At 42.6% G+C, this 17765-nt stretch overlaps 1 protein-coding gene across 1 annotated transcript in view; it reads right to left on the reverse strand.

Moving 5' to 3' along the window:
- Positions 1 to 17765, reverse strand: part of LOC129817641 (doublecortin domain-containing protein 2-like) — a 42376-nt gene that overhangs the window by 12667 nt on the left and 11944 nt on the right. The window contains exons 7-10 of the mRNA XM_055873090.1: positions 5527 to 5659; positions 4166 to 4266; positions 3750 to 3869; positions 2343 to 2513 (exon numbers count right to left, since the gene is read on the reverse strand). Of these exons, the coding sequence (XP_055729065.1) occupies positions 2343 to 2513; positions 3750 to 3869; positions 4166 to 4266; positions 5527 to 5659 (525 nt within the window). The remainder of the gene's footprint in view (positions 1 to 2342; positions 2514 to 3749; positions 3870 to 4165; positions 4267 to 5526; positions 5660 to 17765) is intronic.

Below are 17765 nucleotides of genomic sequence, written 5' to 3' on the forward strand. Positions count from 1 at the left end.
AGCAGCCGATACCATTAAATCTAAATAAATGATTGTGATGAGGAGAAAATGGGGCTTTATGTTAACCTTGGTCTCCCTGTTGTAAATTCTCTTCATGGATTGTAAGGCTGTGTGAGGGTAGAGTAGGTAAACAGCTTACAGTTGAATGTCCGTTTGAGCGGGATATATAACAGTAAGCCATTTCCATCACTATTGACAATGCTGAAGATACTTCCTTTTAGCTTACAATGCACTTCCCCTGAAAATGTATTTCACAAAGATATTGTTACTGAATTAAAAGTTTTTCTCTGAAACAGATGTGTTTCTTGCTCTGAACAAATGATTTAAACACTGTTCAATGTATCCATCCCAAATGGCACCCTATTCCCTTTATAGAGCACTACTTTGTAGTGCACTACAGGTGCGCAACTTTTGTTTTAGAAGTGGTAGGGCATATATTATAATTTTTATTTTGTCTATATCCACACCATTGCCTCGGATCACATTCCAATGATACAGTGCCTTGCAAAAATATTAATCCCCCTTTTTCCTATTTTGTTGCATTACAACCTGTAATTGAAATGTATTTTTATTTGGATTTCATGTAATGGACATACACAAAATAGTCTAAATTGGTGAAGTGAAATAAAAAAAAATACTTGTTTAAAAAGAAAATACTTAAATTAAAAACAGAAAAGTGGTGCGTGCATGTGTATTCACCCCCTTTGCTACGAAGCCCCTAAATAAGATCTGGTGCAACAAATTACCTTCAGAAGTCACACAATGTATTAAATAAAGTCCACCTGTGTGCAATCTAAGTGTCACATGATCTGTCACACGATCTCAGTATATATACGCCTGTTGTGAAGGCCCCAGAGTCTGCAACACCCCTAAGTAAGGTGCACCACCAAGCAAGCGGCACCATGAAGACCAAGGAGCTCTCCAAACAGGTCAGGGACAAAGTTGTGGAGAAGTACAGATCAGGGTTGGGTTATAAAGCACCATTAAATCCATTATTAAAAAATGTAAAGAATATGGCATCACAACAAACCAACCAAGAGAGGGCCGCCAACCAAAACTCACAGGCCAGGCAAGGGCATTAATCAGAGAGGCAACAAAGAGACCAAAGATAACCCTGAAGGAGCTGCATAGCTCCACAGCGGAGATTGGAGTATCTATCCATAGGACCACTTTAAGCCATTGCTTATTAAAGTGTTTGCCAAAAGGCATTTGGTAGACTCCCCACACATATTGAAGAAGGTACTCTGGTCAGATGAGACAAAAATTGAGCTTTTGGGCCATAAATGAAAACGCTATGTCTGGCGCAAACCCAACACCTCGCATCACCCCGAGAACACCATCCCCACAGTGAAGCATGGTGGTGGCTGCATCATGCTGTGGGTATGTTTTTCATCGGCAGGGACTGAGAAATTGGTCAGAATTGAAGGAATGATGGATGGCGCTAAATACAGGGAAATTATTGAGGGGGTTGAATAGTTATGCACGCGCAAGTTTTCAGGTTTTTTGTATTATTTCTTGTTTGTTTCAAAATAAAAAATATTTTACATCTTCAAAGTGGTAGGCATGTTGTGTAAATCAAATTTATTTATTTATTTTATTTTACCGTTATTTTACCAGGTAAGTTGACTGAGAACACGTTCTCATTTGCAGCAACGACCTGGGGAATAGTTACAGGGGAGAGGAGGGGGATGAATGAGCCAATTGTAAACTGGGGATTATTAGGTGACCATGATGGTTTGAGGGCCAGATTGGGAATTTAGCCAGGACACCGGGGTTAACACCCCTACTCTTACGATAAGTGCCATGGGATCTTTAATGACCTCAGAGAGTCAGGACACCCGTTTAACGTCCCATCCGAAAGACGGCACCCTACACAGGGCAGTGTCCCCAATCACTGCCCTGGGGCATTGGGATATTTTTTAGACCAGAGGAAAGAGTGCCTCCTACTGGCCCTCCAACACCACTTCCAGCAGCATCTGGTCTCCCATCCCGGGACTGACCAGGACCAACCCTGTTTAGCTTCAGAAGCAAGCCAGCAGTGGTATGCAGGGTGGTATGCTGCTGGCTTACAAATGATACAAACCCCCCCAAAATCTATTTTAATTCTAGGTTGTAAGGCAACAAAATAGGAAAAATGCCAAGGGGGTTAATACTTTCGCAAGCCAATGTAAAACTGGGGTGGACAAAAAGGCCATTTCTGAATGTCCCCCCCGCCCCCAGTGTAAGTTGTACCCCTGGTGCACTATATAGGGAATATTGTTGTGCCATTTGAGTCGCGGACACCACTGTGTTTTGAGTCCCTATCGCTCACCTTGCCATTACTCAATGAAGTATTCACGTACCTGTGGCTCAGTCTTGCCATGTGTCTGTAGAGGCTCTGTGTCTCTGGTAGGTGTGGTGGGGCTGTTCCCTACGGGGGTGTGGGTGAGGGTTCGGGTGACTCGCCCTGTTTCTGGGGGCCCGGCTTGGGGTGCTGGCTGCTCAGGAAAGGCACTGGTCAGTCTGGTTGAGGCCTACAGTACAAGAGAGTACATCACCAGTCAAGATACATCGCTCTAATAAAGATAGATGAGGTTATTGTTTGGGATATTCTATTGTCTTGGTTTCTGTCCTGTGATGTTTGAAAATAAAAAAGTCAAATTAAATCTTAAAAGTATAAAAGTGAAGAAATAGTTTAAACAAATAGGATACTAATGGAACCGGACACAAATGGCCCCGCATAAAGCTTCCAACAGCAGAGGACACAGAGTCCATAGGGTGAGTGTGAGGAGTCACTCCCTACATAAAGATGCTGAGTAAAAAAAAATGTTCTCGTTTCTTCACACTGATAAAACAGCTACGGTTGGCATTCTGTCTATGGCCTCTATGTGGAACTAACAAATCCATCTATTTCATTGCAGCGGCGAGGGACTGTGAAGCAAACACGTGTCCCAAATGGCATCCTATTCCCAACATTGACCAGAGCCGTATGGGCCATGGTCAAAAGTAGTGCACTATATTAGGGAATAGGGTGCTTTTTGGGATGTATCCACTGACTGCACCACATGGCTATCCCTTGGGGAGGGGACAGGGACGATGGGGACAATGGGAGTGAGTGTGAGTGGTGCAACCTGGTCTCAGAGCATTTCATATTATTCTGTACGTAAATCCGAGACACTCCATTTAGTATCATGTGTTACAAATTACAATTCGTATGATATGTTACAAATTTCCCAAATGTACAATTTGTTACGAAGTTGCCAATAGAACCATATGTTACGAGTTTTCAAAATGTATGATATGTTAGCTTGCTAACGTTAGCTAGGCTAGGTGTTAGCGTTAGGATTTAGGGTTAAGGTTAAGGTTAAGTTCAGGAATTAGGTTAAAGGGCTAGGGGAAGGGTTAGCTTAAAGGGTTTTAAGGTTAGGCTTAAGGTTAGTTAATATGCTAACTAGTAGCAAAGTATCTTAAAAGTAGTAAGTAATTGAAAAGTTGCTAATTAGCTAAAATGCAAAAGCTGTTCATGATGAGATTCGAAACATGCAGCCTTTGGGTTTCAAGACAAAAGTTTACCTACACTACCCCCGACCAACCACCCTCCTTTCACTTTTTGCCTTAAGTAACCATACCAAACGTAACAATTCATACTAATTTGAGTGTCCTGAATTTACATTTACTATGTTACGTCTAATCTATGAGACCAGGCTGTGTGGTGTGTGTGTGTGTGTGTGTGTGTTTGTATGCGTGTATGTGCACACAATAAGACTGACCTTCTTGGAGCTGGCTGACTTGGGTACTATAGAGCAGAACGTTTCACCTCTACCACTGTCTTGCTGAGGAGACAACGCCATGATGACATCACACTGCTCCTCCACCACCTTGGCCTCCACCTGCCAGGGTCCAACCTCTGATGTTACTATCTCACATGTTCAGAAGAACACACACTTTACAGTAGGAAAATGTCTCTCTAAAGTCCAGTCTATTTGCTTGGAATTTAAAAGTGGCCCCTATAATTTCACCCAGCTGTTTATTTCTCTTTCCTATATTGACTGCGTTTAAATGTTCATATCTCTGGGGGTCCATCCATGGACACATTCCAAATGGCACCCTTATCTCTATGCGCCCTGGTCAGAAGTAGTGCAATAAATAGGTAATAGGGTGCAGTTTAGGATGCACACCATGTTACCTGGTCGATTGGCAGGTCCACTGTTAGTTGTCCATCCTCTTGTATCTCTGCCACCCCGACCGTCTCCCTCCTCCTTGATTTGGCTTTGAACACACTGTCCTCTGAGGAGAGACCAACCAGACCATTAATCACCATTAGTCCTTCTAATGACACTCGGTCAGTCAGCCACCTAGGGCCCAAAGGGCACCCTAGTCCCTAATTAGTGCACTTCTTTTGACCAAAACCCTGTGGGGACTTTATAGGGTGTAGGGTACCATTTGGGTCACAAGCCAAGTCCGTCTGTCTGTGGTCCCATCCTCTGTTGCTCTCTCTTATTTCTCCTTTAACTGTGACCTAATCAATGAGCCTGTCAGTCAGGGTTAACATCCTGTCCACTTCCTTACACTGTCAGGCCCTGTTCTCAAACCTAAATGGTTGGCTTGAGCGCTCCTTCCTGTCTCTACCCCACAGAAACTCTGACGAAGGCCATAGGCCAATATGTAACCTTAAATAAACTAAAGTTATGACGGAAAAGAGTAGTGTGCGGGTCTTTGTTTTCTTTAAGATGCCTGTACAATCCCAAAAACTTTTAGCTAGCTAAATGGTTAGGCTATCGCTCTTGAATGCCATACATGTCTATGGCAATGTCTTTTGTGCTAACAAGAAAGCAGTAGTTCAGTCACCTGCTACAGTAGCACCATTCTTAGATAGGTGCAATGATAGCTTAATCATGTTCATATTGTCATATTCATGTTCCTGTTAATACACATGTAGCCTATGTGATAAGAGAAATATCAGAAGGAACATTTGTGTCCCAAATGGAAACCTATTTCCCACATACAGTAGGCGTAGTCCCTATAGGGAATATGTGGCAATTTGGTTCTCCGCCCATCACTAATAAGAATAGTCTTTCAGTCGACAATGCAGACAACGAATAGACAACAGTATAGCCATTATTAAAATGCAGAAAGCCATCCACAACAATCTCTTGTCTGATGGAGTTGTGATGAAAAGAATGATTGATTGGCATCCTGCCTCCACCCTATTGAATACACAGAGAAGAGAAGAGAATGAGAACAGAAGAGAGCCATATCAGGCAAGGTTGACAAGACTCTAGCAGTGAATTAATTTATGATCCTATTTGAGGCTGAGATGAGGTAAAATATGAGGTAAAATATTCACCTTGCAGCGTCGCCGCCTGGCGCTCGGGACACCTTTGCTATGATTTAACAGAGGGGCTCTCGAGTGTATTCACACCGGGCCCCCCACACCTATACACACATTTGTACGCATGAAAACACACACTAAAAAGAGATGGAGGTGCATTAAGAGGGAGAGAGACATGTGTCTGGTGAGTGATAGCATGCGTGTGTGTTACATACCCCCTGATGAGAGGAGGAGGAGAGGGGTTGAGGTGGTGGAGACTGGCTGCTGCTTCATGGCTGCTCGGGCAGCTCTCTCTCTCTCAGACTTGGGGTAGAATAGAGAGTCTGCCTGTTGTCTGTGATCTGCAAACTACACATGGAACAAAGCTACTGGGGGGTAGTGGTGTAAAGTAAATACGTAAAAACACTTTGAAGTACTACTTAAGTATTTTTGGGGGGTATCTGTCCTTTACTTTACTATTTATATTTTTGACTTTTACTTTTACTCCACCACATTCCTAAAGAAAATAATGTACTTTTTACTCCATACATTTTACCTGACACCCAAAAGTACTCGTTACATTTTGAATGCTTAACAGGACAGGAAATGGTTTAATTGACAGACTTATCAAGAGAACATCCCAGGTCATCCCTACTGTCTCTAATCTGGTGGACTCACTTAACACAAATGCTTTGCTTGTGAATGATTTCTGAGTTTTGGACTGTACACATGGCTATCCTTAAATAAATAAAAAAACAAGAAAATTGTGCCATCTGGTTTACTTAATATAAGGAATTTGAAAGGATTTATAGCGACTTTTACTTTATACTTAAGTATACTTAAAACCAGATACTTTTAGATTTATACTGAAGTAGTATTTTACTGGGTGTCTTTCAAATTTACTTGAGTCATTTTATATTAAGGTATCTTTACTTTTACTCCAGTCTGACAGTTGGGTACTTTTACCACCACTGCTGGGGGGCCCTGTAGTGAACATTCCTATACGGAGATATATCTACTGATTCTGATGCATCTCTATGCATGACAATGCTGTTCTAATGCAATAACCTGTGTGCTTCTATTACCTATTTAGTGCACTACTTTTGACAAGAGCCCTATGTTCCTCTGGGCCCTGGCCAAAAGTAGTGCACTGCATAGGGAATAGGGTGCCACTTGGGATGCACACCTTGTCTCAGACTGTCTCACTACGTGTACCTCATTGGAATTCAAATCTGTTACCTTATACATGATAAAAAATATTGTATAGTATGTCGTTTGAATCCACTTATTTATGGTTTGGTCCCACTTTGAAATAAGTGTCCTTAACATATATCTATGTATTGAAGTCACATAAGGGAAAGGGGGATACCTAGTCCGTTGTACAACTGAATGCATTCAAATGAAATGTGTCTTCCGCATTTAACCCGGCCCCTCTGAATCAGAGAGGTGAGGAGGGCTGCCTTAATCGACATCCACGTCATCGGTGCCCGAGGAACAGTGGGTTAACTGCCTTGCTCAGGGGCAGAATGACAGATTAAGCAAGCAGGCGCAGTGTAATTATTGCAGTGTAATTGCAAAGGTTACCGTTTTGATTACTTGGGGAATTTAATCTACATAGAATGTGACTCGGTTTTCATGGCTCGTGGGATACATCGACTTGACACTGACGGTGGCAATAAGAGAATCTTGCACACATACTAAAGAGTAGCTTATTCCACATGAAGGACTTGTATGACTGACTGGGTACAGTAACTGATCATGGAGAAACATGATTAATATTCAACTACACTGTATACCATGCACAGAGTTAAATAAACATGATGAATTTAATGAATTACACCCAGTATTGTTATGAAATGAGTCAGACTGCCAAGCCAACGTGTGTTTTTTAATGTCTGGCTCTTTGTTTCTACCAGTGCTCTGTTGTTGAGGTGGTGGTGCTGATTAGCTTGGCTGCTCCCCAGTGACTGACCCATTGAATGAGTCTGGTTCCAATACATCTCATGCACAGCCAATCAGTGCACTGCAAACTAATAATTTATTGATAGATTTGGAGCAGCCATTAATGTCTAATAGCGTTTGTCTCATTTAGCAGTCCTGATCAAACAGGAAAAATGCAAATGTGCTCAGAGGGGAATTTCTTTTTCCTGGGAATATCTGTCTTTTTATGGCAGCCCCAAGGCCAGTTATTAATGGAAGAAATGAGAGGAGGGGGAGGAAGGGTAAAGGGAGAGGAGGGGGAGGAAGGGTAAAGGGAGAGGAGGGGGAGGAAGGGTAAAAGGAGACGAGGGGGAGGAAGGGTAAAGGGAGAGGAGGGGGAGGAAGGGTAAAGGGAGAGGAGGGGGAGGAAGGGTAAAAGGAGACGAGGGGGAGGAAGGGTAAAAGGAGAGGAGGGGGAGGAAGGGTAAAGGGAGAGGAGGGGGAGGAAGGGTAAAAGGAGAGGAGGGGGAGGAAGGGTAAAAGGAGAGGAGGGGGAGGAAGGGTAAAAGGAGAGGAGGGGGAGGAAGGGTAAAAGGAGAGGAGGGGGAGGAAGGGTAAAAGGAGAGGAGGGGGAGGAAGGGTAAAGGGAGAGGAGGGGGAGGAAGGGTAAAGGGAGAGGAGGGGGAGGAAGGGTAAAAGGAGAGGAGGGGGAGGAAGGGTAAAAGGAGAGGAGGGGGAGGAAGGGTAAAAGGAGAGGAGGGGGAGGAAGGGTAAAAGGAGAGGAGGGGGAGGAAGGGTAAAAGGAGAGGAGGGGGAGGAAGGGTAAAAGGAGAGGAGGGGGAGGAAGGGTAAAGGGAGAGGAGGGGGAGGAAGGGTAAAAGGAGAGGAGGGGGAGGAAGGGTAAAAGGAGAGGAGGGGGAGGAAGGGTAAAGGGAGAGGAGGGGGAGGAAGGGTAAAGGGAGAGGAGGGGGAGGAAGGGTAAAAGGAGAGGAGGGGGAGGAAGGGTAAAGGGAGAGGAGGGGGAAGACGGGTAAAAGGAGAGGAAGAAGGGTAAAGGGAGAGGAGGGGGATGAAGGGTAAAGGTTGAGGAGGGGGATGAAGGGTAAAGGGAGAGGAGGGGGAGGAAGGGTAAAGGGAGAGGAGGGGGAGGAAGGGTAAAGGGAGAGGAGGGGGAGGAAGGGTAAAGGGAGAGGAGGGGGAGGAAGGGTAAAAGGAGAGGAGGGGAAGATGGGTAAAAGGAGAAGAGGAAGGGTAAAGGGAGAGGAGGGGGATGAAGGGTAAAGGGAGAGGAGGGGGATGAAGAGTAAAGGGAGAGGAGGGGGAGGAAGGGTAAAAGGAGAGGAGGGGGAGGAAGGGTAAAGGGAGAGGAGGGGGAGGAAGGGTAAAAGGAGAGAAGGGGAAGACGGGTAAAAGGAGAGGAGGAAGGGTAAAGGGAGAGGAGGGGGATGAAGGGTAAAGGGAGAGGAGGGGGATGAAGAGTAAAGGGAGAGGAGGGGGAGGAAGGGTAAAAGGAGAGGAGGGGAGGAAGGGTAAAGGGAGAGGAGGGGGATGAAGAGTAAAGGGAGAGGAGGGGGAGGAAGGGTAAAAGGAGAGGAGGGGGAGGAAGGGTAAAGGGAGAGGAGGGGGATGTTGTTAGGTGGGAGGGTAACCAATCTGCATTTCACATGCGTTAGCAACACAAGGCATCTGTGGGTGAAATATTCCCTGTTCTTTGGGGAACGGGAAGAGGAAAAGAAGAATAGAAAGTGTATGTTTTATTTATTTTCTTCCATCATGGTGCTTTTAGTTGACTCCTCGCAGGGGGATCTAGGGGTGAAGACAACTGATCTTCTTTGTGTGTCTTTCTGAAGCCTTGCACTGCAGGCATTGGTGTTTGTTAGTGCGCTAATGTGGTGTCTGTTTGGACCTTCATAAATCCCTATTTGAACTCTGAAGGGTTTAGGAATTCATCCAGATCCCCATGACATTGTGGATTTAACATTGGATGGAAACAGGGCAGAAATATAGGCTACACTGTATATACAATACTATACAACACATAGCAAGTCAAAGTGGACATCACACAAGAGACATCAGAAATGAGAAATGAACATTGAGTGAAAATACCAGCCAACTGCTATAGATACGGCAGCGACTGACAATCAGTGCATTCAATCAAAGTAGGTTAAACAAGCACGTATCACGATCACTGGTAAGATGCTGTAAGTAAAAGAGTTCAGTAGTCATGTCTTGCAGAAAAACTGTAGTGAACAGAATATTTCTGTCTGGGGCCTCCCGAGTTGCGCAGCGGTCTAAGACACTGCATCGCAGTGCTAGAGGTATCACTACAGACCCGGGTTCGATCCCGGGCTGTATCACAACTGGCTGTGATCAGGAGTCCAAAAGGGCTGAGAACAATTGGCCCAGCATCGTCCGGATTAGGGGAGGGTTTGGCAGGGGGGCTTTACTTGGCTCATCGTGCTCTAGTGACTCCTTGTGGCGGGCCGGGTGCCTGCAGGCTGACCTTGTCAGTTGAACGGTGTTTCCTCCGACACATTGGTGCAGCTGGCAGGCGGGTGTTAAGAAGCGCGGTTAGGCGGGTCATGTTTCAGAGGACGCATGACTCAACCTTTGCCTCCCGAGCCCGTTGGGGAGCTGAAGCGATGAGACAAGATCGAAAAGGGGGGAAAAAATACAAATAAAAAATAAAACACTTCTGTCTGTGTCACACTCAGCGCACTCAATAGAAACAGAAATGTTCTAATGTTCAAACCTCAACATCAGGGTTTAAAATTCATTAATGCACACCGCAGCAGAACATTTTGCAACGAAAAAGGAAAACAAGCATATTTTAATGATCAAATTCATGTAAGTACCTCCCTGTTTGTGTTGTGTTTGGTGCCTATTAAATAGAACACATCTGATACATTTCTTGACAACAGTCAAGAAATAAAAACGTCTGATGAATGATAAGCTACAGTAAGAAGAATTTTTACATTTATCTCCCCCAGCCAGCATTGCACGATCAAACACTCAGCATTAGAGTGATGGACTGGGCTAATGACCTCGCCATAGGCTCCCTTCTCAAACAGCTTTCTATGAAGGGCCGCCACACAGCAGGGGCAGCATGGACATTACATATAAAGCAGGAGTAGGCAACTAGATTCAGCCGTGGGACGATTTTTGTCGGAGCAAATAGTCTGGTGGGCCGGAACACAATTATAATTGTACACTGCAAATGTACCACAACTAAGCCCAAAAATACTTTGTATTTAAAAATAATTATTTCATACCTTGATTACATATCTCTTTTTTTTGTGGGAATACTTGGGAACATATTTCCACATGAAACTCATTTTAAGCTGAATTCCTGGTGATTTTACTGTATTTTTTTTACCAAAACCTTTTTTTTCTTTTTCTTTTTAAACCTTGGGGGGAGCAAAAAAATATACTTGCAGGCCGGTTTTGACCCGCGGGCCACTGTTGCCTACCTCTGATCTATGGCTATGGGGCCAGACAGCACTTCAATCATCATGTACTGTACAGACAAGACACCAGCGGCCGAGTAGCATTAGATGTAGCTGTAGTTAAAAAAGTGCCAGTGAGAGAAACAGTCGTGAGAAAGGAGAAAGAATGAATATGAGTTGTTGACTCTCCGAAGGGCTGATGAGTCAATAGCTGATCCTCTGTCGCCCCCGTGTGGTATGTACTGAGAAGACAACATCAGTTGAAGCAATGCAGATTTTTCAAACCAAAGATTGATTCATTTTGTTCAGGACTTGGCAAAACTCCAAAAGTAATGTGATGAAACGCTAATGAGCCCATCTGGATTATATTCAATTTATTGAAAAGAAGAGTATTGCCATCTCAAGTCCTTGTTAATCAGATATTGAAATAGTTTCAGTCAGTGTGTGAACTCTGGACAACAGTAGAGCACCATTTAGGGAATAGGATGCCATTTGGGACCAGCCTAATCTGTGTAACGTAGTAGAAATAACCAATTAGTGGTATAAAAGTGTCTCCTTGCATGATGTGTCCAATCAAAAACGTTAAGTGGCTTTAATGTCAAACCACAACAAATATTGATGAGGTTTTCATTCAGAATGGTTCAGGCAGCTTTAGATGCCCTTCAACAGATTGACCTAGCGTGAAAACACAACCGACCGACATCCTTAATTCCTCTTGAGCCAAACAATCTCTATTGTGATTAATTACAACATATGATACTCACTCATGCAAGGACACGACACACACACACACACACACACACACACACACACACACACACACACACACACACAGTGTACTGTGTGTTGTCACTACTCCTGGACACCCCGGTGTGAATAAAGATAAGTGTCTCAGATATAAGGGTTTAAATGACTGAGGGGAGTGAGCTAGTGTGCCGACTCAGCTCTTTGGTTTTTAGAAAAGGTCAACGTGAAATATCTCTTTATTACCATGGAAACTGACAGCTTAGCGCCCAACAATAACTCGTCTGATCTGAAGGACAGAGAGAGAGAGAGAGAGAGAGAGAGAGAGAGAGAGAGAGAGAGAGAGAGAGAGAGAGAGAGAGAGAGAGAGAGAGAGAGAGAGAGAGAGAGAGAGAGAGAGAGAGAGAGAGAGAGAGAGAGAGAGAGAGAGAGATGCTTTTCCTCCTTAGTGATGTTGCTCTCCTCTTCCAATGACTTGATCATGCTTCATTAACTCATTTGCAATGTGAAGTCATTTAAGCCGCAAATCATTTTAGAGGATTGTTTTAGGACGTATCAGGAGGAGTCATATATGCTGTAATTACCTGATTCAATCCCAATTATACACACATTAAATAGTGCTGTTTTCTAAAAGGACACCCTATTAACAGAACTTTGTGTATTGATGGTCTGTATTAACGGTCTGTATTGATGGTCTGTATTAACGGTCTGTATTGGCGGTCTGTATTGACGGTCTGTATTAAGAGTACTCTATTGACGGTCTGTAATAACAGTACTCTATTGACGGTACTCTATTGACGGTACTCTATTGACGGTACTCTATTGACGGTACTCTATTGACGGAACTCTATTGACGGTCTGTAATAACAGTACTCTATTGACGGTACTCTATTGACGGTACTCTATTGACGGGTACTCTATTGACGGGTACTCTAGTGACGGGTACTCTAGTGACGGTACTCTATTGACGGTACTCTATTGACAGTCTGTAATAACAGCACTCTATTGGCGGTACTCTATTGGTGGTACTCTATTGGCGGTACTCTATTGATGGTACTCTATTGGCGGTACTCTATTGACGGTACTCTATTGACGGTCTGTAATAACAGTACTCTATTGACGGTCTGTAATAACGGTACTCTATTGTCGGTACTCTATTGACGGTACTCTATTCGCGGTACTCTTTTGGCGTGACTCTATTGGCATGAATCTATTGGCTGGACTCTATTGACGGTACTCTATTGACAAGACTCTATTGACGGTACTCTATTGACAGTACTCTATTGACGGTCTGTAATAACAGCACTCTATTGGCGGTACTCTATTGGTGGAACTCTAATGGCGGTACTCTATTGGCGGTACTCTATTGATGGTACTCTATTGGCAGAACTCTATTGACGGTACTCTATTGACGGTACATTATTGACGGTACTCTATTCACTGTATCCTATTAACAGTACTCAATTGACAGTACTCTATTGACAGTCTGTATTAACAGCACTCTATTCGCGGTACTCTATTGACGGTCTGTAATAACAGTACTCTATTGACGGTACTCTATTGATGGTCTGTAATAACAGTACTCTATTGGCGGTACTCTATTAACAGTACTCTATTGACGGTACTCTATTGACGGCACTCTATTGACGCCACTCTATTGACGGTACTCTATTGACGGTCTGTAATAACAGTACTCTATTGGCGGTACTCTATTAACACTAATCTATTGATGGTACTCTATTGACGGTACTCTATTGACGGTCTGTAATAACAGTACTCTATTGACGGCACTCTATTGACGGTACTCTATTGACGGTCTGTAATAACAGTACTCTATTGACGGTACTCTATTGACGATACTCTATTGACGGTCTATAATAACAGTACTCTATTGACATTACTCTATTAACAGTACTCTATTGACGGTACTCTATTGACGGTCTGTAATAACAGTACTCTATTGACAGTACTCTATTGACGATACTCTATTGACGGTCTGTAATAACAGTACTCTATTGACGTTACTCTATTGACGGTACTCTATTGACGGTACTCTATTGACGGTCTGTAATAACAGTACTCTATTGACGGTACTCTATTGACGGTACTCTATTGACGATCTTTAATAACAGTACTCTATTGACGGTACTCTATTGGCGGTACTCTATTGACGGTCTGTAATAACAGTACTCTATTGACGGTACTTTATTGGCGGTAGTCTATTGACGGTACTCTATTGACGGTACTCTATTGGCAGTCTGTAATAACAGTACTCTATTGACGGTACTCTATTGGCAGTCTGTAATAACAGTACTCTATTGACGGTACTCTATTGAAGGTACTCTATTGGCGGTACTCTATTGATGGTCTGTAATAACAGTACTCTAAAGGCGGTACTCTATTAACAGTAATCTATTGATGGTATTCTATTGACGGTCTGTAATAACAGTACTCTATTGGCGGTACTCTATTGACGGTACTCTATTGACGGTCTGTAATAACACTACTCTATTGACGGCACTCTATTGACGGTACTCTATTTACGGTCTGTAATAACAGTACTCTATTGACGATACTCTATTGACAGTCCGTAATAACAGTACTCTATTGACGGTACTCTATTGACGGTACTCTATTGACGGTACTCTATTGACGGTACTCTATTGACGGTACTCTATTGACGGTCTGTAATAAGAGTACTCTATTGACGGTACTCTATTGACGGTACTCTATTGACGGTCTATAATAACAGTACTCTATTGGCGGTACTCTTTTAACAGTACTCTATTGACGGTACTCTATTGACGGTCTGTAATAACAGTACTCTATTGACGGTACTCTATTGACGGTACTCTATTGATGGTATTCTATTGACGGTCTGTAATAACAGTACTCTATATACGGTACTCTATTGACGGTACTCTATTGACGGTACTCTATTGACGGTACTCTATTGACGGTCTGTAATAACAGTACTCTATGGACGGCACTCTATTGACGGTACTCTATTGACGGTCTGTAATAACAGTACTCTATTGACGGTACTCTATTGACAATACTCTATTGACGGTCTGTAAAAACAGAACTCTATTGACGTTACTCTATTGACGTTACTCTATTGACGGTCTGTAATAACAGTACTCTATCGACGGTACTCTATTGACGGTACTCTATTGACGGTCTGTAATAACAGTACTCTATTGACGGTACTCTATTGACGGTACTCTATTGACGGTCTGTAATAACAGTACTCTATTGACGGTACTCTATCGGCGGTACTCTATTGACGGTACTCTACTGGCGGTACTCTATTGACGGTACTCTATTGACAGTACTCTATTGGCAGTCTGTAATAACAGTACTCTATTGACGGTACTCTATTGACGGTACTCTATTGGCTGTCTGTAATAACATTACTCTATTGACGGTACTCTATTGACGGTACTCTATTGATGGTCTGTAATAACAGTACTCTATTGGCGGTACTATATTAACAGTAATCTATTGATGGTACTCTATTGACGGTACTCTATTGACGGTCTGTAATAACAGTACTCTATTGACGGCACTCTATTGACGGTACTCTATTGACGGTCTGTAATAACAGTACTCTATTGACATTACTCTATTAACAGTACTCTATTGACGGTACTCTATTGACGGTCTGTAATAACAGTACTCTATTGACAGTACTCTATTGACGATACTCTATTGACGGTCTGTAATAACAGTACTCTATTGACATTACTCTATTGACGGTACTCTATTGACGGTACTCTATTGACGGTCTGTAATAACAGTACTCTATTGACGGTACTCTATTGACGGTACTCTATTGACGGTCTGTAATAACAGTACTCTATTGACGGTACTCTATTGGCGGTACTCTATTGACGGTCTGTAATAACAGTACTCTATTGACGGTACTCTATTGGCGGTACTCTATTGACGGTACTCTACTGACGGTACTCTACTGACGGTACTCTATTGACGGTACTCTATTGGCAGTCTGTAATAACAGTACTCTATTGACAGTACTCTATTGACGGTACTCTATTGGCAGTCTGTAATAACAGTACTCTATTGAAGGTACTCTATTGACGGTACTCTATTGGCGGTATTCTATTGATGGTCTGTAATAACAGTACTCTATTGGCGGTACTCTATTAACAGTAATCTATTGATGGTATTCTATTGACGGTCTGTAATAACAGTACTCTATTGACAGTACTCTATTGGCGGTACTCTATTGACGGTACTCTATTGACGGTCTGTAATAACAGTACTCTATTGACGATACTCTATTGACAGTCTGTAATAACAGTACTCTATTGACGGTACTCTATTGACGGTACTCTATTGACGGTCTGTAATAACAGTACTCTATTGACGGTACTCTATTGACGGTACTCTATTGACGGTCTGTAATAACAGTACTCTATTGACGGTACTCTATTGGCGGTACTCTATTGACGGTCTGTAATAACAGTACTCTATTGACGGTACTCTATTGGCGGTACTCTATTGACGGTACTCTACTGACGGTACTCTACTGACGGTACTCTATTGACGGTACTCTATTGGCAGTCTGTAATAACAGTACTCTATTGACAGTACTCTATTGACGGTACTCTATTGGCAGTCTGTAATAACAGTACTCTATTGACGGTACTCTATTGACGGTACTCTATTGGCGGTATTCTATTGATGGTCTGTAATAACAGTACTCTATTGACAGTACTCTATTGACGGTACTCTATTGGCAGTCTGTAATAACAGTACTCTATTGACAGTACTCTATTGACGGTACTCTATTGGCAGTCTGTAATAACAGTACTCTATTGACGGTACTCTATTGACGGTACTCTATTGGCGGTATTCTATTGATGGTCTGTAATAACAGTACTCTATTGGCGGTACTCTATTAACAGTAATCTATTGATGGTATTCTATTGACGGTCTGTAATAACAGTACTCTATTGGCGGTACTCTATTGACGGTACTCTATTGACGGTCTGTAATAACACTACTCTATTGACGGCACTCTATTGACGGTACTCTATTTACGGTCTGTAATAACAGTACTCTATTGACGATACTCTATTGACAGTCCGTAATAACAGTACTCTATTGACGGTACTCTATTGACGGTACTCTATTGACGGTACTCTATTGACGGTACTCTATTGACGGTACTCTATTGACGGTCTGTAATAAGAGTACTCTATTGACGGTACTCTATTGACGGTACTCTATTGACGGTCTATAATAACAGTACTCTATTGGCGGTACTCTTTTAACAGTACTCTATTGACGGTACTCTATTGACGGTCTGTAATAACAGTACTCTATTGACGGTACTCTATTGACGGTACTCTATTGATGGTATTCTATTGACGGTCTGTAATAACAGTACTCTATATACGGTACTCTATTGACGGTACTCTATTGACGGTACTCTATTGACGGTACTCTATTGACGGTACTCTATTGACGGTCTGTAATAACAGTACTCTATGGACGGCACTCTATTGACGGTACTCTATTGACGGTCTGTAATAACAGTACTCTATTGACGGTACTCTATTGACAATACTCTATTGACGGTCTGTAATAACAGAACTCTATTGACGTTACTCTATTGACGTTACTCTATTGACGGTCTGTAATAACAGTACTCTATCGACGGTACTTTATTGACGGTACTCTATTGACGGTCTGTAATAACAGTACTCTATTGACGGTACTCTATTGACGGTACTCTGTTGACGGTCTGTAATAACAGTACTCTATTGACGGTACTCTATCGGCGGTACTCTATTGACGGTACTCTACTGGCGGTACTCTATTGACGGTACTCTATTGACAGTACTCTATTGGCAGTCTGTAATAACAGTACTCTATTGACGGTACTCTATTGACGGTACTCTATTGGCTGTCTGTAATAACATTACTCTATTGACGGTACTCTATTGACGGTACTCTATTGATGGTCTGTAATAACAGTACTCTATTGGCGGTACTCTATTAACAGTAATCTATTGATGGTACTCTATTGACGGTACTCTATTGACGGTCTGTAATAACAGTACTCTATTGACGGCACTCTATTGACGGTACTCTATTGACGGTCTGTAATAACAGTACTCTATTGACATTACTCTATTAACAGTACTCTATTGACGGTACTCTATTGACGGTCTGTAATAACAGTACTCTATTGACAGTACTCTATTGACGATACTCTATTGACGGTCTGTAATAACAGTACTCTATTGACGTTACTCTATTGACGGTACTCTATTGACGGTACTCTATTGACGGTCTGTAATAACAGTACTCTATTGACGGTACTCTATTGACGG

This window comes from Salvelinus fontinalis, chromosome 20, assembly GCF_029448725.1.
Source record: "Salvelinus fontinalis isolate EN_2023a chromosome 20, ASM2944872v1, whole genome shotgun sequence".
Classification (NCBI taxonomy): Eukaryota; Metazoa; Chordata; class Actinopteri; order Salmoniformes; family Salmonidae; genus Salvelinus; species Salvelinus fontinalis.